This window comes from Myodes glareolus, chromosome 20 (genome assembly GCF_982192425.1).
Source record: "Myodes glareolus chromosome 20, mMyoGla1.1, whole genome shotgun sequence".
NCBI lineage: Eukaryota > Metazoa > Chordata > Mammalia > Rodentia > Cricetidae > Myodes > Myodes glareolus.
In genome coordinates, this window is record NC_142045.1 from 22476599 (window position 1) to 22496896 (window position 20298).

The 20298-nt window shown below is 39.8% G+C and overlaps 1 protein-coding gene across 2 annotated transcripts in view; it reads right to left on the reverse strand.

Annotated features, from left to right (window-relative positions):
* The window catches only part of Gmps (guanosine monophosphate synthase), a 56426-nt gene that overhangs the window by 13161 nt on the left and 22967 nt on the right, over positions 1 to 20298 (reverse strand). For both annotated transcript variants that reach the window (XM_048424613.3, XM_048424614.3), the window contains 8 exons: positions 16915 to 17096; positions 13709 to 13823; positions 10051 to 10148; positions 7785 to 7888; positions 4463 to 4656; positions 4052 to 4217; positions 2687 to 2838; positions 1945 to 2118 (listed from right to left, as the gene is read on the reverse strand). In XM_048424613.3, the coding sequence (XP_048280570.3) occupies positions 1945 to 2118; positions 2687 to 2838; positions 4052 to 4217; positions 4463 to 4656; positions 7785 to 7888; positions 10051 to 10148; positions 13709 to 13823; positions 16915 to 17096 (1185 nt within the window). The remainder of the gene's footprint in view (positions 1 to 1944; positions 2119 to 2686; positions 2839 to 4051; positions 4218 to 4462; positions 4657 to 7784; positions 7889 to 10050; positions 10149 to 13708; positions 13824 to 16914; positions 17097 to 20298) is intronic.

Below are 20298 nucleotides of genomic sequence, written 5' to 3' on the forward strand. Positions count from 1 at the left end.
AATTAAAACTCAGTATATGAACAAAAAATATGAACAGACATTTCTCCAAGAGATACAGGTGGCCAATAAGCATTTGGGAAGATTACAGACATCATTACAGGTAAATGAAGAGCCAAGCCACTATGAGCTTAATTAAGTGCAGCTGTGCATATCTGCAAGCAGTGCCGGGAAGGCTGAGGTAAGGCGAGCACGGTCAAGATCATGCAGATCTTATCTCAAGAAATGAGGAAGTAACAGAGATCCCTTCCCAGGGATAACTAAAATCAGCAGCAGCACGACTACTAGCATGGCTATTGAAGACAAACAGCAAACGATGGTCAGGGTATATACAACTCCAACTCCTGTGGCACTTCTGGTAAAAGGTAAAACGGTCCAACTACTACGGATGGCATGGAGGCTTCACAAAAGAAAATTAAAAATAGAACAGAGAAAAAACAAAAACAAAAAACAAAAACAGAACCGAAATCTTAGTTCTAAGTATGTATAGTGATGAACTGAAAAAAGGTCTTTGAAGCATTGTATGTAAGAGGTGGATGAATCACAAACGCCCACTAAGGAATAATTAGATAAACAAAATATAGTATATATATGCAGTGTTCTATTACTTCGCCTTTGAAAAGAAGGAAATCTGGTCATGTACAATATTAAATCTAAAGGACATTATATTAAGTACGAAATAAGCTAGTAACAAAAAGACAATACTGAAGGGGAAATAAGCGGAAGACACTTTTGTAGGATTCTGCTGCATCAAGTATACAAGGTAGTAAAAAAACAGAAATTTAAAGGGTGGTTATCAGGCAGTAGGGAGTTACAAAACTGAAGGCGTTTGGTGGTTATGTTTCAGCTTGGCAAACAGAGCAAGTTACAGAGAGTCTACCATTCTATTCTAGCTGATGGGATTTATTTTGCGTTTTATACAACAATTTTTAAAAAGACAGATAAGTCTTGATAAAATATGGAAAATAAATGGACAGGCGGTAGTGGTGGTGCACACCTTTAATCCCATCACTCAGGAAGCAGAGGCAGGCGGATCTCTGAGTTTGAGGCCAGCCTGGTCTATGGAGCTAGTTCCAGAACAGCCAGAACTATACAGAGAAACCCTGTCTCAAAAAACAAACAAATAAACATAAGATATGGAAAATGAAAACTTAAAATATATTTCCAGTGGGAATGTATACATTCAGTATTTTGGATAACAGTCTGGTGGGAAATCAAAATGTTAAAGAATCATTATATGATTTAGGAATGATTCTGTTTTTGAAATATTTGGTTATAAAAAGGAATAAATTACATTACACCATAGATGAACCTTGAAAATATATGTTAAAATACTAGCTGGGCATGGTAGACAATGTCTTTACTCATGGCACTCAGTGGGTAGAGGACAGAGGTCACCAAAGTCAGACTCAGCTATATAACAAATTAGAGGAAGGAGATACATGAGACCATCTTTTAAAAAACAAAGTAAGAAGCCAATCATAAAAGGCCACAAAGTGTCTAAAACGAGAAAAACTACAGAAGTAGAAATTAGTGGTTTGAGGGCATAATGGCCTTTAATCCCAGCATGTGGGAGGTAGAGGCAGGTAGGTCTCTGAGTTTCAGGCCCACCTGATATACAAACCAAGTTCTGGGCCAACCAGGGCTACAAACAGAAACTATGTCTGCAAAAATAAATAAAACAAAAGGACAGTGGTTGTCTAGCACTGACAGGAGGAGACGGGTGGGTACCATTAGACTGAAGCCTGACTGCTAGTGAGTACAAGATGCACCGGGTTGAGGGAAACATAAATATTAGTGTGGTGATGGTTAGTCAACTCATGGGAATGAGAAAGAAAGGATGGAGGGAAGGGAAATATTCTGAGTGTGTGTGTGTGTGTGTGTGTATATATATATATATATATATATATATATATATATTAGGGGAAAGTTCTCACAAGCATTTACCTCTTCCCTTAACTTTCTGATGAGTTCCGTATCATTGTGGTGGGTTTTGATGAGCTCAGCTTTGCCACTAGCAACAAGGGATGCACTTTCGATTAAATCAGGCCGTAAGGTGCCTTGAGCAAGGAAAACCTCCTCTGGCTTCAAACTCATTTCTCCAATTACTTCATTGGCAATCTGTTACCAATAAAAGCAGAACAGAACAGTCTTCTAAGAAATAAATCTTTTCAAAGTTAATGACATTTGATTCTTTGCAAACCATCTAGAAAATCGGAAGCATTAAACTATAAAAAATAAATTTCTGAAAATATGTACATTATATGTGATTCAAAATATATGTGAACATCCCTTCAGCACTCCCTGAAATCTGGTCTCTGGTAAACCCAACAGAAGTGCAGTGCCAGCAGAAAGGTCCGTTCTTAAATGCCTGAAACACCAGCTCAGCAACATGCATGCTTTTTAAACTGAAACAGTTTCTACCTATCAATGTACGGACATGCACATACACCCCCCCATACACACACATCTTAACAAACAAAATGAGCCAATTTTGTTGATATAATGATAAAAATACACTAAAATCTGCATAAAATAGTAAACATTGCACACATTAAAAGAAAAGTACCTTAGCCAGGCAGGGTAGTGCACTCCTTTAATCCCAGTAGAGGCAGGAGGATCTCTGTGAGTTCAATTGAGGATAACCTGGTCTACCAGGCAAGTTAAAAGGAGAAGAAAAGAAAGGTACCTTAACAAAAGTATCACCAATGATTTTTCTTTTTTCCTCGGGACTTGTGGTCATATTTAACGTTTTGCTAATTCTTTTCCGTGGGGTCCTGTCTTCATCTGAGATTGGCAGAGTAGTCGTTCCATTGTAGAAAGAATGGGCAGCATTTATCACTGGGAGAGACGGGAGAAGTATTTTAAACAATTATATTTCTTTACACCTTAAGTATGTCAAGGCTTAGAAAGAAAACAGAGATATCCATTTGATATGCCTTACACTGCCCATATACTCAAAAACCAGCAATAAACCAGCAGTTAGAGCTCCGATCTGGGAATCCATTAAGAGAACTCTGTAGCACTGGATATGACATCACGGCACTGCTAATGGTGCTGGTTGTTTTGCCTCTGCTCAGTGTTCCACTAGAACAAGTCAATGCCATAGCAATACAGAGAGCCCCAAGATAGTCAAAGGCAGTGGCTCCTCCACAGCAAACCAGTCCTCAGAACAGCACACTAACCAGCTTCTTCAAAACTGCTATCTGTACATTTACAATTACCAGGATATCCCTTTATCTATTATTACATAAAAGCAAGAAATCATGCTAGTTCGGTGGCAAAGTATTTGCCTAATGTGTCCAAAGCCCTGGGAATAAATCCCAGCACTGTCAAATGGGAAACAGGTAAAGAATAAAAACTATGAGCACTGTCTGGCAGTAGAGCATAACCAGCGATGAAGAAGCCAGCTGTTTCAATCAGGGTCCATCAAAGACCTGTAGGTCCTTCTCTTAACCTAGCTCATTAACCTCGAGCTCCTGCCTATCAACATCCGCACAGGAAAAGGGCACAGGACGGAAGGAGGAAATCACCCTGTTCCTACTGCAGAGTCGTACCTCTAACCTCAACTATGCCTGGTGCCAGTGGTGCAAGTCCAAGTTCGTACTTAGTAAGCCCTCACCTTTCTTACGGTGAGGATAGCAACAGCAAGCTCTACATTAAGGAAAACTATCTGATTCCCATGTTTTCAAATTGTTCCTGGTTTAGGCACACACGCAGAGACCCATTCCTCCTACAATTCAACATTCCCTAAGCCTCCTCCAGAACTCTGCAGCCTAAGTCACATTGTTTCTTCTTGGCTTCCTTCCCACTTTAGCTCCAAGACTTTGAATTTTAGTGCAACAGTCAGTATTACCGAAGTTTTATATTGGACACTTCTTGATACTACACTTAATCTTAGAAAAAAGGCCAAGAAGTAACTGGATGTTTCTTGAAACAGAGAAAATTACACATATGAAATAAATGTTATTGTCAGCCCTGAGTTTATAGGGGAAACTAGGCTTGAAGAAAAATAACCGTTGGTGTAAATTAACTTCTCATGATAAACTAATACCTTTGACCTGAATTCCAAGCTTTTTGAGGGCCTCTTCAACAGACTGGCTTTCTCGTTTTCTCATAAAGCCATTATCAATATGTACAGCAATAACTTGATCTTGGTTCAAAGCACGATTCAGTAAAGCTGTACAAACAGTAGAATCTACACCACCACTAAGCAAAACCTGTAAATAAAATGAAGAGAAAAAAATTCAAACCAGAAAAACAAACAAGAAATAAACACTATCACCTTATATAATTAAAATGCTATGTATAGTAAAGATATGTACAATAACCGAGAAAAGACTCTAAGGTGATACAGCACACACATTATATATGTACCCTGTCAGTTCTCAAGGCAAAGCATTCCAGCCCGGGACTCCAACATTTCTAACCTAGGTTTGCAGACCACCGGGTGACCACTGCTTACCAATACTTTCGAGGTGCCTACTCTCTCTTTGATCTCTCGAATACATTCAAGTTCTCGGTTCTGCACAGTAAAGGTCCCACTGCAGCCAGCGACTTCATACAGGAAATTCTTCAGTATTATTTTTCCGTTCTCTGTAAGGCCAACTTCAGGGTGGAACTGTACACCATATAGCTTTTTAGATTCATTGGCTATACCTTCATGGAGAAAACAGTCACAGAACAATTTTATGTTGAAGATACAACAATAGTCACAATTCACTCCTCAAAATTTTTTTCTTATGTTAAATGTATATGCCTTATTCAACTTTAAATTACAGAGAAAGAAAATGCCTAAGTAAAGTCATGCTGCTGTAATCTTTATAAAGCAGACTGGTGTGGGAGAATGGTCTGTATTCTGTCAATTATATTTTAAATAAATGTTGACTGGCCAGTAGCCAGGCAGGAAGTAGAGGCGGGTCAATGAGAACAGGAGAATTCTGGGAAGAAGCAAGCTCTTCCCACAGTCCTGAACCCATCTACAGAAGAAGCAGGATGTGACTGCCTCACTGAAAAAGGTACTGAGTCATAGGGCTAACATATACTAGAAAAATGGGGCTAATACAAGTTATAAGAGTTAATAAGAAACCTGAGCTAATGGGCCAATCAGTTTATAGTTAATGTAGACCTTTGTGTGATTTCTTTGGGACTTAACAGCTGCGGGAACCAGCCAGGACAGAAACCTCGGTCAACAACAGATAGTAAAAAAAAAAAAAAAAAAAAGAGAGAGAGAGAGAGAAAGAAAAAAAAATGAGCTGTAGGACAGGGCAGAGATTATTTTACTAGATTCTTGCTTCTCTACAATTACATCAGTTTTCTTGTCTATTTAATATAGAAAACAACTCAATTTTGGTTCTCAGTCCTACATGGCTTCCAAACACTCAGCAGCCCCCAATTTCCAACATTAAAAAAAGAAAAAAAAACCTTTCATACAAATTTTTCAGTATTTTCCAATATTTCCTTTTTGAGTTCTATTAACTACACATACAGACTGAATAAACCTACTTAGAAATGTTTGGGTTCAGAAGTGTTTGAAATGTCATGTTGTAACAGTTTCCAAGAACGAAACATTCCATCATGCAGAAGATCCTTAGGCAGGAAGGTAAACAACCCAAAACAGCTTCAGAAAGTCCCTGAAATTGTTCAGATTCCTAGACCCACCAGAGAAAACAAAAAGAAAAAGAAAAAAAGCAGCCCCTCCAGTATGATGGGAAATGAGCAGCAAAGAAGACGGAGACCAGACCAGCTCCCTGGAAAAAGCAAAGCCAGCCGAGCAGGCTGGACAGATGTTAACAACAACTAAGGAGCTGTCACCCGGGCTGGGGTGGTGCAGCTGTCTAAGTCATTTCTGTTCTGTAAGCAGCCTCTCACTCCTAATACTGCAGCAACCCCAGTGAAACACACTAGTTCACTAAACTGGACATTGATGGTATCCAGCTTTGGTCAGTTGTGGATTCCCTATCTGGGGTGAGTAGAAAGGCCTGTTGTGTCTCCTCAGAAACAGGTTAGTCGCACACAAATATTTTGTTATTTCCTTTCCTATGAGACCCAAGTAGAAACATAAAATTCACTGATATATATCAAAGACAAGCAGTCTAAAATTATACAGTATTTTAAGCGTGCTTGCATTTTGATTGCAACTTTACAATTTGTGGCAATCAAAAAACTTGCAACTTGTGAACTCAAACTATTGATCAAATAGTTTTGGATTATGGACAATTTCAGATATTCAGACTGGGGATTTTTACTATATTGTTTCACTTTCATGACTACTGTGCTTAACAAATCATCTGCCAAGCAACAAGTGCTGGGCTAGGGGCTTTATATGGGCATCATTATCCTTATATTAGGATTCATGTGTCAAGAAATTCACCTCGTCTCTTAAGTATAACTAACCCATGCCTGGCAGCCTCAAGATCCAAAGCACTTTATACTTTATTTGGCATCAGAATACCACTCTTGGTTTATTTCACTGTTTGCTGCTGCTTACTCTTCATGGCTGGCCCCTCTTCTCCTGTCCTATCTCTACATAGGAAAGCTGTCAATAGTCAGACCTTAAATGTCTTTTTCCTAACTCTTAAGCGATCCTAATAGTGTTCTCTTAGGCTCATTTGTATCCGGCCAGCCTAGGTTTTCCTCTAAAATCAACATGTCTAACTGCCTACTAGACGCCATCGTAAGTTTCATGTGCAAACTCAAACCCCTGAGTTCTTTGCCATTGGTTAATAGAAATTCTACATTCCACCCACCTATCACTCACTCAGGAAAAAAAGAAAATCAATATTTAAAACTTGATAGTTTTACCTTTGCTAGTACATACTCAATCCAGTAAGAAATCTTTTGTCTGTCCGTTTAGAGGATTGTCACAATCTTGATGTTGCTAGTTCACTTCTGCCTTCCTGCTCCAAACTTCACTTTCTCCCCTGATCACCAGCATATATGGTCTTTCTACTTCTACTCTACCAAGTCTATTTTCTACTCATGGCAACATAATCCTGAAATCAGATCATGCCTATCCTGTATTCAGAACACCGCCTACCTAGAAATAAAGTTTTACAATTACACAAAGCCCCCACACCCTTGCTCTCACGTCCAACTTCACTTGCCTAAATCTGTGTATTCCCCTTGCCTTTCTCACCACAGTCCCAGGACTTCTGTCTGCCATTACCTCGTCCCTCAACAGCTGGATAAAACAGCAACATCAGTAACCACAGTAAGACTCACTACTTCTGCTTGCTTTTTCAATGTAAACAATATCTGACATCTAATATATATTCTTACACAGTGGGGGACTTCCTCCTAAACCCCGGATTACATACAAACCACACCCAAAACTTGTTTCACCTGCAAAGTCATTGGCTGCTGTTTTTCTGCCTGACTCTCCCACTTTAACTCCTTCTTTCTCACCTTTCATTCCTTCTTGGGCACATACACACATACATTATATGAATAACTGTTTTTCATTTAAGTATTTTAAAGCATTATGTAACTTCTGAATAATTCCCTTGGTTAATAATGGATCCTGACAACAGCTATCAAAAAATGAGAAAGAGTCCTCACGCTGGCTAAGGGTGATGCCAGACCTGTCAAATTAGGTTCAGTCAGGGTGATCCAAATAGGAGCAGGAAAGAGTCCTTAAGTGGTCCTCTGACCCTCAGACACAATAAATGGAAATAAACAAATAAATATAAACTTTAAAAGAAGACTTATTTAAAAGTATCTCAAACAGAATCATGATTACTTTGAAATTTTTTAAAAGTGAAATCTGCAAAATTTAGGACTTTTACCTGCCACAATGTTCCCAGAACGTGCTACAACCTTGAATCCATCGGCTACTTTGTCTACACTGTCTCCGTGTGTAAGTAAAACAATTTCTTCCTTCTGAAGGCCCCTAAACATAGGGAAAAGAAAGAAAGAAAGAAAGAAAGAAAGAAAGATTTTAATCCCAGTACTTGGGAGGCAGAGGCAGGCGGATCTCTGTGTGTTCGAGGCCAGCCTGGTCTACAAGAGCTAGTTCCAGGACAGGCTCCAAAGCTACAGAGAAACATTGCCTCAAAAAAAAAAAAAAAAAATCAAATAAATAAATAAATAAACTAAATGGAAATATCTCAGTAAGAACCAGATTAATAAGTCACTCTACTTACATAAGTTAGAGTTATCAAAGAGAAAGGACCCTCAATTACGAAAATGCCTCCATAAGACTGTAGATAATCCTGTAAGGCATTGTCTTAACTAGAGATTAATAGGAGAGGGCCCAGCCCATTACGGATGGTGCCATCCCTGGGCTGTTTGTCCTGGGTTCTATAAGAAAGCAGGGTGCACAGGACATAAGGAACAAGCCGCTAAGGTAGCACTCTTTCATTGCTTCTGCATCAGCTCCTAGCTCTAGGTCCCTGATCTGCTTGAGTTCCTGTCCTGACTTCCTTTGATCATGAACAGTGATGTAGGAGGCTAAGCCAAATAAACTCTTTTCTCCCCAAGTTTCTTTGCTCACATTTTCATCACAGCAATAATAACCCTAAGAGAGTCATTTTTCTTAGAAATATTAGTTTGATATATGGTAAATTAGAATTTGTAAATATAAATATATAGTTATTTACATAATAATAATATTAAATTATAAATAAAGACAATAAAGGTATTAAATCTTAAAAAGGGCAACTAATAAAAATTAAAAACTAGAAACTATACAGATGATTTGGTGGCTTAAAACAATTACAACATTCCAAGTTCAAATCCCTCATATCCACATAAAAAGTCAGTTGCAGCCACATGTGGGTTAATAAACAGGAAACGTCACAGGCATTTCCTGGCTACTAGTCTAGTTCCAAGTTCAGAGAACTCAGTTCAAAGGAACGCCACAGAGAGCAAAACATAGGGTGTTACATTCTCCTGTGACTTCTATGTGTGCGCACACGTGTACATACACCCCCTACACAAACCATTAACAATGTGCTCTCGCACGCATACAAACACACACACACACCTAAAAATGTAATCTTTAAACTTGAAAACTAAAACTAATAAATATATATGAAGTTGGTACTCTTAAACTAAAAAAAAATTAGAGTAATAAAACTGTGATTTCAACATTTAAATTCTGAGGTTTTTATCTTTATAGCAGATATTTCAATGACTTAAAATTCACTGTCATATCAGTAATAACGATATGATACTGCTATTCTGCAGCTATATGTACAATAGAGATGTGTAAAATGCAGGTTATTATGTAACCAGTGGACAAGACTTTCAGATTAAGAGTAAGAGAGATGGGGTTGGAGTGACAGGTCTGTGGTCAGAGCACTTACTTCTCTTCCAGGACCCACATCCAGTTCCCAGTACCCACACCACTTACATACAGCTTCAGCTCCAGCAGATCCAACACCCTCTTCTGGTCTCAACAATTATGCACAAACATTGAATACATTCAAACAAACACACACACACTAAATAAATAAAGCTTAAAAGACATTAAAATCAAAGCAGTTGGATAAAAGTTCTATAACCTCTTATATTCATTAAGAAATAATTATATATAATGACGGTATCTTTCTAAAAAAATACATATTGCCTAACTATTCACAAAACATCTAAAAACAAGTGCAGTTAAGATGGAGCTCTAGGGCAAAAACAAAAACAATGGTGTTTAACTATGAAGGGGAGGTGTTTGACCCATGTGACAGACACAGTGGAAATAGAAACCAACTCCCAGTTATCCTCGGACCTCCACACTTGCCCCATGACGCACGCACACACACACAAATAAAAATAACAAAAAGTTTAATGTACACAGATAAAAATAAAATACATAGGACTGGCAAGTTAGCTAGGCTGATAAAGGCATCTGCACCAAGCCTAATGAAGGTGAAAACCAATTCCCACAGGCTGCTCTCTAACATACACACACACACACACACACACACACACACACACACTCTCACGCACACACTCGCGCACACACACACGCACGCACACACACACACGCATGTGTGCACCCTGGAATACATGCATGAGTGGACACAAAATTAAATAAATGTATGTAAAAAGTAATACCTGAATAGTGAGCACGTATTATCCATAGTAATACTGAAAACTCCATCTTCTCTTACACTTTTTTTATGCACAGTGCCTCCAAAAACCTTATTCATCATCTGTTGAAGAAAAGAGTGTTAATGAATCAAAAGAAATCTTTTTATGCTATAAGTAATTATTTACATTCTTTGCTTTCACAATTTCTTGTCTGTACCATAAATATATAAGTAAACAAGTGTTTAATAAGTGTAGATAACTATAATTACTATATAAAATTATTAAGAGGCATGAATTCATAACAAAATTTGACCAGGAATTTGACCTGAGGTTAATTTCTGTTAAACACTGACAGACTTTTCATCTGGTCTACTTTAATTCACATTAAAAAGAGGAATTTCAGCCAGGTGTAACAGCACATCTTCGATCCCAGTACTCAGGAGATGGTGACAGGTGAAGTTTGTGGGCTCAACCCATGCCTGAACTACACAGAGAGACCCTGTCTCAAAAAGAAAAAAGACAGAAATCTCCCTCAAATCACAATTAATGTAAAACCACCTGCAAAGGTACTTTGAGATTTAAAAGGTCATAGCAGGTAAAAATTATAGCACCAACACAGGAGTTCTATGAAGATGCCTAACAAACATGAAGGAAAAATATGTGACCCACTTTGATAAAACAAGTTAGAACAGTTGAATTGGAGAATTACATACGAGAGGTAAAACCAGATAAGGGCAACACAGTGAAGTCTTAGGTGTGACATACAGAGCATTTACGCATGGTGGAGCACACTTTTAAAACCAACACTCTGGAAGCTGAGGCAGGCGAAGTTTGAGGCCAGTCTGGTCTACAAAACAAGTTCCAGGAAGGCCAGGGCTGTTGTTAAGAAGAGAAACCATGGGGGGGGTGTGTGCGTGCAGATAGTAGCAGTAGGAATAATAATAATAATAATAATAATGACACAAACATTATCTGTAAACCACAAAACTGGCCAGCTATAATGTGTATACTCAATCTGTTTTAACTTCACCTGCAATTGAAGAATAATTTTCGCCCTTTCAATAGCTGAAAAAAAATAAATTCAAAAAAATCAAGAGTTCAAGAGCCTCTTGATCAAAAAGTAAAAGAGTTTGAGGCCAGAATGACCTATTAATAACTATTTTGTGTCTTTGCTGTAAAAATATCGTCTTTTCCTTCATTACAGTTAAAGGCAAAAGACAGCCAAAAGAGAAAACAATTTATAGCCAGGCGGTGGCACAGTCTTTAATATCAGCACTCAGGAGGCCGAGGCAGGTGATTAGCTGTGAGGTCAAGGCCTGGCTGGTCTAAGAGTGAGTCCTAGCACAGCAAGGCTGTTACACAGATAAACCCTGTCTCAAAAAAAAACAAACAAACAAACAACAACAACAACAACAACAAAACAAAAAAAATAAACTGAATATGTTATATTAACTTGTTTTTTTAAAAAACTTTTTTTTAGTGTACTAGTGTTTTGCCGGCATGTGCATCCCTGTGTCCTGGGAGGTCAAAAGAGGGAGTGGACCCCCTGGAACTGCAGTTACTGATGGTTGTAAACCATCCTGTGGGTGCTGGAAACCAAACCCAGGTGCTCTGCTTTTAACCACTGAACCATCTATCCAGCCTCTTGGCTATTTTTAGGAAAAAAAAAAAAAAAAAACTTATAAACTTCTTGGTTTTAAAAAAAATGCTTTTAAAAGCAAATGGAGGTATGGCAATTATTCTTGTCTGTCAACTTGACTACAACTGGAATGAACTGAAAACGAAGTTGCTGGGCATGCCTATGAGGACTTTTGAACCCTGCATGCACATGCACACACACACAGAGAAAATCTGGGCCCCACTTTCTCCTGGCAGCCAATATAAAGGACAAGGGAGAAAGAAACTTTTGACTTTCTGACCACCTCTGCTATTGGTTCACTGGCATTAGAGCCTACTCCTAAAACATCCAGCCTCATGGACTGAACTACTGGATTCTCAGACTTTCCACTCAGAGACAGTCATTGTTGGATTAGCTGGACCACAGCCTATAAGCCATTCTAATAAATTCCCTTTCTCTCTTTCTAGACAGACAGACAGGCAGGCAGGCAGACAGAATGAATATACATACTCATTCTATCAGTTCTGGTCCTCTAGAGAACCCTAACATGGGAAAAGAGGGTGAGCGGATTTTTTTTTTTTTTTAAGTGAAAATGTTACAGTACAGAGGCTTTGGCAGGAGGATTACTCATCTGTGGGTAGTTTGGACTACAAAGCAAAAAGTTCTGTACCTAGGCAAGACAAGAGAGAGGAAAAGGGGACAGAGTGGGGAAAAGGAAGAGGGGAGGGAGAAGTGCGGGGGGGGGGGGGGAGGGGAAAGAGGGAATGAGAGGGAGCTCCATAGATGTACTAAAAATGCAACTAACTGTAATACATTATTCAGGGATGCTTTCTAGCTCTGTTTCCAGGGGATCCAATCGAGTAAGACAATGTTTAAATGCTATAATGTGATCATCCTTCTGCTTACAACCATAAAGGGAAACTTTTAAAATTTTATCGGCTTTATGTTTATTTTCCCTTAGATTTTGATAAGTAAAACTGCTTTTTTGATAAATGAGATCTTAGCATATTTTGGTTTAACACTACCTGTTATCATATTCAGTGATAGTGTACTTGTCTGGCAAATGGCTAAAATGGCCACAGTGGAGAACACAAGATCAAATGAAAGTGGTTAGGAGAAACAACTGAAAATCAACATGGTGATTTTTCAGATAATTAGGAAACAACCTTCCTCATGATCCAGCAATATCACTTTTGGTTATATACCCAAAGGATGGTCAGTCATAAAATTATAACACAAGAACATGGGCTCAACTATGTTCATAGCAGCTTTGTTTGTCACCAGAACCTGAAAACAACCTAAATGCCCCTTGACCAAAGAATGGATAAGGAAATGTGGTACATTGGAGTACTACACAGTAGAGAAAAATAGTGGCGTCTCAAAATTTACAGGCAAATGGATGGATCTAGAAAGCGTTATATTGAGACCCTGAAAGACAAATATAATCTGTACTTACTCATAAGTGGCTGGCTTTTAGATATAAAGCAAAGAAAAATCAGCCTACAATTCACAACCCCAGAGAACCCAGACAACAATGAAAACTCTAAGAGAGACATACATGGGTCTAATCTACATGGGAAGTAGAAAAAGACAAAATCTCCTGAGTAAATTGGGAGCGTGGGGACCATGGGAGAGGGTGGAGGAGAAGGGGGAGGAAGGGAGGAGAGCAGAGAAAAATACATAGCTTAATAAAAAAACAACAGAATGGACAGTGGTGGGGCACAGTTGTGCACACCTTCAACCCCAGCACTTGGGGAGACAGAGGCAGGGATATCTCTATAGGTCAGGTTAACCTGGTTTACATAACATGTTCTAGGCCAGACAGGACTACATTGTGAGACCCTGTGTCAAACAGACAGACAAATGGACAGACATATGGATGATGGTTTCTTAACTAATCTAGCTACTTAAAAACAGGTTTCCTTATAAGGTCAACTCCACCAAAGTATAGCGATCAACAGGCAGTAGTAATTAATATGCCCTGATTACCTTAAAGAGATGAAGAGTGTTTAAATCACAAGAATAAAACATTTAGTCAACTTTTAAACTCAACTGCAACTGTACCTGCATGCCATAGCAAATTCCAAGAACGGGCTTGCCAATGGTAAATATTGCTGGATCAAACCAGGGAGCATCCTCTGCATATACAGAATTTGGTCCTCCAGATATGATAATAGCCCTGTGGATTGAAAGAGGAGTCAGTACAGAATGTGACTGCTAGTCCTTAATTAACATCCTCAACATCTGTCCGATTTTGTCCCATATGCCCAGGTCTTAAAAGTTAGTCCAGTACTGTCATCTAATTTAGCTAAATTGCAATTGCAACAAAGCATTCTGTATGTTAATTTAGGAGTGGTATTAGTAGCAAAAACATACATTCCTCAACTGACTAATGACGACACCTATCTAGCTTTCAGTGTTCACTCTAAAAATTTAAAAATGTTTCAGGTATGGAATTATCTTTAGAAATTCATGTTTACATGTATTTCCTTGGGGGAAGAGTAAAAAACTGAAGTTGACTTTTTAATTATTATTTGGTTTGTTTTGATTTGGATTTTTTGGGACAGTCTCACTACGTTGCCAAGACCAGCATGAAATTCACCATCTACCAGCTTCATGAGTGCTGGGATAATAGGCACACTGCCACGAGTAGCTAGACATTAAGCATTTGCTCCTGAAGGACTCTGAAAGGCTATAATCAGAGATAAGCAGATGGTGCTCGTCTGTAATCTCAGCACCTGAGAAGCTAATGCAGGAAGGTCGTGGTTGGATGCCAAATCAAAGTAATCTAAGTCACAATGATAAAATACCTATGCCACAAAAGAAAATCAGCTTTATTCTGAACTGGATGTCTCCATCACATCCCTCCCGGGGGCTCAGGGAGTTATGCAGAGAGATACGAGAGGGGCTAGATGACAGTGAGGAAACACCTTCCAGATAGGACCCACTGGGGTCCAAACCAGACGCGATCCCAGAGCAGGGAGGAGAGGTGAACCTTATCCCCCACCTCCCGTCAAGAAGTTGCCTCCAACAGACAATTGCTTACAAAAGAAAACTTAGTTTCTCCAATGGAGTCTCACCAGGTACTCAAACCACACAGAAGGACAGGCTCCGAGCCCAGCAGCAGACGGCCAGCACGAAATGAACTTGTTGGTAATTTTGGTGATTTTTCTTAAAGTCTCATATTGCTTTGTTTGGGCTTTTTTAACGTTACTGGTCTTTTGCTTATATATTATAGTTTCCACTTTTGTTTTTGTGAGTTTTGAGCCTTTTGTGTCTATGTATCTCTGCGCTTCTCATGCTTTTTCTTCCTTTTTTTTTAAATTGCTTTTTGTTTGTTTTATTTTTCCTAAAGAGAGAGAAGAGGAAGGTGTGGAGTTGGATGACTGGGGAGGATTTGGAAGAGCTGAAGAAGAGGAGGAAATGTGATCAGAATTTATTTTGTGAAATAATTATTTTAAATAGAAAGGAAGGAAGGAAGGAAGGAAGCAAGCAAGCAAGCAAGCAAGCAGCTCTGAGGGTTGAGAGTTGGCTCAACAGTTAAAGAGCACTGACTGCTCTTCTAGGGACCAGGGCTCGGTTCCCAGCACGCACATAGCTCACAACCATCTGGAACTCCAGGTCCAAGGGATCTATCTGATCCAGGAGCACCAGGGATGTACATGGGTGCACATATGCAGCACAAACACCCATATATAAAATAAATAAAAAGGTAGTAAACAGGTAAACAAAAATAAGATGGTATATACCTGAATCCCCAATACTTAAGAAAGAGGCAGGAGGGTCATGAGTTAAAGGCCATTGGGTTAAAGTACTGAGTTTTCTCCTGTCAAAAATTTGACTACTGGGCTAGCCCAGTGGTGGTGGTACATGCCTTTAATCCCAGCACTCAGGAGGGAGAGGCAGGCAGGATATCTAAATTTGGGGTCAGCCTGGTTTACAAAGGGAGTTCCAGGACAACCAGAGCTTCATAGAGAAACCTGTATGGGGAAGGGGAGACTACTAAGAAAGCCTAAGAACTTGCCTGGTGACCTGAATCCCCTCGATGACAGCCTAGCCCAAGGAAAGAACCAACTATCGTTAAGGCTTGTCCTAACCTCCACACACACTGTGGTAAGCATGTGACAGAATTCACATACATAATAAATAATTGAGTACACAAATGAATAAGTAACTGATCTAGACTGGGAAACTGGGCTAAGTAAACACCTACAGGTCAGGAAGCTTCAGTCTGACTTGCCATAAGCCCTGTCTGAGAGAAGACCCAGAGAGGCAATTGTGGAGACCACGAGAAAATACAGAAAAGAAGAAAGGTGAAGGCTGGCTCCAGATGCAGAGTTCTTAAGGATGGTGAGGAGCAGACTCCCTAACTGAGAGTAACTCTGAAGGCACCTGTTATTCACCGCTGTTGAGTCCTAACAACGCCCTAGGTGTCTGATACCCTCAGCTGCAGCCCTCCAGCAGTGTGATTAATACACAGGAGGTCTTGAAAGCACACAGATCCTTTGTCTCTACAGATCTCAATAGTGTAGTTGTTCACCACACTCAACACACTTGGATGACAGCCCTACATTGGCTACCCTGGGAATATGATGAAAGGAATCTGCATAGAGCACAGACCGAAAAGCCGAGTGTGCAGCAGAGTCCTCTGATGTACAGAAGGAAAACCTGTATGGAGGAGAGAAGGGGCAGTGGAAGGGAAAAATCTATCCAGCCACAGACAGCTGCTGAAGCAGTCTGACATGACTTGACTGTTTAGACTGTTAGGGGTATGAGCCATTACTAGCCCTATCTGCCTTAGCAATGTTTTTGTCCTTTAACAACTAGTTTTTTAGGGTTAGAAACAAAAGAGACTTCCTACAGAAATACTTCCTCCCTTTCAGCTCCTCTACCCAACTATTTGTATATTTGTCTTTTGATTATGCTATAGGGACAATGAACAAATGACTGCTAGAATCACATCTAACTCTGACCCACAAATCATATAAAATATAAACTACTCAAACAGCACTGCTAGTTATATAATGAAAATCAAGGTAAACTCCCCAGCAACACTGAAACAAAATAAATAAATAAGGCATCAAGGTACTTGATCAAAAGTACAAGTTATTCCTTTCAAATTCCAAGTCAAAGCTATGAGAAATTTCTTAAAAGACTAAGTTGGGTTTTTAGTTAAAAAAAAAAAAGAAATCCACAATGTGCAAGTAAACTAATCATAAAATATCCAAAAATCTAAACTCAATCTTCTAGACACATTGGTCAAAGGCTACCGGAATCCTTGCTCCTTTATGGCGAAGGCTGGTGTTTCCAAGGGGAAGATTTCAGACTGCACAAAGAGCTCCCGCACTCTCCTATCGATGACTTTCCCATACTGAGCCCCAGCATCCAGAATGACAACAGCTCCTTCGTACTGGTGACAGCCATCCTTAAGGTCTCCTCCAGCGTTCTCTGGCTACAAGTAAAACAAACAGAAACTCTGATTTACAAATATTGTATTACTTAGGACTAGTAAGTTGGTTCAGCAGGAAAAGACTTGTAGCCAACCCTGAGGACCTGAATTTGATCCTGAGGCCTACACAGCAGCAGAGAAGTAATTCCTAAAATTTTCCCTCTGGGTTGGGAGGTGGTGGTGGTGTACACCCTTGATCCAAGCACTTGGGAGACAGAGGCAGGAGGATCTCTGTGAGTTCAGGGCCAGCCTAGTCTACAAAGTGCATTCCAGGACAGCTAGAGCTGCTACACAGAGAAATCCTGTCTCAAAACAAAAAAAAAAAAACAAGTTGTCCTCTGACCTCTGACATGCACACTGTGACTTCAGACTTCACATACACAAATTAATTCTTTTTTAATTACATCATTTTAAAAAATAGGGGGTCATTGTTAGTTCCAAAACCACACAGAAATGTTAACTTACGCTTCATTTTTAAGCTATGGATTCAGAAATTCTTTTAAGTGGAAGATGTTAATACACACTCAGAAGTGGACACATGTGAGTGTTCACTCTTGCCAATGTGCTTTATGTAGCGATGCAGACAGTCGTTTTATATACAGACATACAGACTGTCATGTTTTATGGACAGTCATGCTTTGTGTACAATCATGTGTACAGTCATGCAGACAGTCATGCTTTGTATACAGTCATACAGTCATGCTTTATGTACAGACAGACAGATAGTTGTGCTTTATGTACAGACAGGCAGACATGCTTTATGGACAGACAGACAGATAGTTATGCTTTATGTACAGACAGGCAGACAGTCCTATTCTGCTAGCAGTCCTGACCTCTGCCTCTTAAGTCACAAGCATTCATATTACTTGTGCCCCTCTAGACAGTAAGCCATGATTGCCCCACAGACACAGCATTGCTCTGAGAAACATATTAATAAGGTGGTTAAAGTCTTCTGCTACAGCACAAGGATGGCCAATTTCCCTTTAACTAAAATCTTTTGCAATAGACATATCTAACTCAGAACACTAACTTTTTTCTAAGTTTTTCACTTTTATCCCTGTCAAGCATAAATTTTTAACACTTCTAGAAAGCAGTTTAGCAAAACAGAGATTCTGTTTGGTTTTTACATTCAATTTAGCAGAAGCCTGAGTCATTCCCCTGGGAAGAGAGACCCACACCTGTCTAGATGTGACTTAGACTGTCACTTCTCTATTGGAGCATCGTCTGAGGACGAATTCGTACTGGATGGCCCAGTCCACAATAAGGAAATCAGAATAAACATGCTATGAAATATCTACCTGGAAAATAATGCAAAAGTAGGTGGCGTAGACATGGATGCAACAAACTTTCCCACGTCCTAAAATCAAGTTGGATGATAAATCCAGTGTGTTATTTTAGTTCGGTCTTTTATCTTGGTTTCTTCTTGCATGTGTTTCAAATTTACCTAAGGATCTGCCTTAAAAATGAAGATGTCCTGTAGAAATCCACTTAGGGACTGCATTTACAGTCTTTTTTTATTTTTGTTTTTGTTTTTTGTTTTGTTTTGTTTTGTGAGACAGGGTTTCACTGTGCTTTTAGAGACTGTCCTGGAACTAGCTCTTGTGGACCAGGCTAGTCTCGAACTCACAGAGATCCACCTGCCTCTGCCTGGGGTTAAAGGCGTCTGCCACCACCGCCCAGCTGCATTTACAGTCTGATCCAATCAGCTGGGGCAGTGGCAGCACATGCCTTTAATCATAGCATTTAGGAGGCTGAGACAGGCAGATTTCTGTGAGTCTGAAGCCAGCCTGGGCTACAGAGCAAGTTTCAGGATAGCCAACACTACAAAGGGAAACTCTATCTTGGAAACAAACAAACAAACAAACCATATGACTCCATCTTAATGCAGCCTGTATAAAAGTTCAAAGAGTGCATTTTCATCAAAAGCCAAGGTATCCGTGGATTTTGACACCCATGATGCACTTTCATCTCTTTCGGCTGTGTCTGTATCTATACAATGTCCTCCAGGCTCATCACAGGAGACAAAGTGGTGACTAATCACCACCTACAGCAGACTCAGAAAGGAAAGCTGTAACTGGTCGCGGCATCAGAAACTGGAGATGGGGGCAGCTTGTGAACTGGGTGACACAAATGACAGAAACTGAACTGCGGGTGACCATCTTTCCTATCCAAGGTTTCCAACAATAAGGTAACGCAGGAAGAAAGGCACGCAGAGCGGGAAGCAAGTTCTTTCCCTTTAAACTCTGTATTATGCAGTCCCTTCAGACAAAGTACTCAAGTTCGGTTTAGTAATCGGATTTCAAACTTTTAACATATTGCACAAACTATTCCAGTTCACTATTCGTGGTAGTACAGGTCTTTAATTCCAGCGCTCTGCAGATATCCAGCAAATCTCTGCAGCACCTTGTAGCGGCAGATCATTAAGTCAAGGTCATCCTCAGCAGCCTGAGGACAGACTGGGACACATCCACACAAAAAAACTGCCTAGACAACCTTTCTGGATCTGCTTGAAGGGTCATAGTCTGCCTCGTGTGTTTTAGCTTATTCGTATGAGTCTAACTGTAGTTGATAGCAACACAGTTGTTCCTCTTACATAATGCATCATTAGGAAATGATGTTGCTACGAAAAAAATGAGACAGCAGACATTCAGTACAGCAACTAGGACATTACACAGGCTCTGAGATCGTTATCGTTACCTCCTTTATCACAGTACATAATGCATGGGTTTCTACTGCAATTATTTTAATAAATTACTAATTACATTTCTGTAGTTGTTTTATGTATGGGTGCACACACACATGCACATGCCACAGAGGATAACTTGGAGGAGTCAGTGGATTCTGGAGATTGGAACTCGGGTGCTCACACTTGTGTGGCAAGCATTTTCCCCACTGAGCCATCTCTCCAACCCTTAATATATTTTTGTTGTTATAAGAAAACAAAGGAGGGGTTAGAGAGATAGCTCAGTGGTCAAGAGTATTTGCTGCTCTGCCAGAGACCCCAGATGTCAGAAGCCCAACGACTATTAGGTTCTTCACCTGTGCTTTTGTTGTTGTTGTTGTTTGTTTTGTTTTTCAAGACAGGGCTTCCTTGTGTAACAGCCCTAGCTGTCCTAGAACTAGCTCTTGTAGACCAGGCTGGCCTCGAACTCACAGAGATCCGCCTGCCTCTGCCTCCCAAGTGCTGGGATTAAAAGCGTGCGAC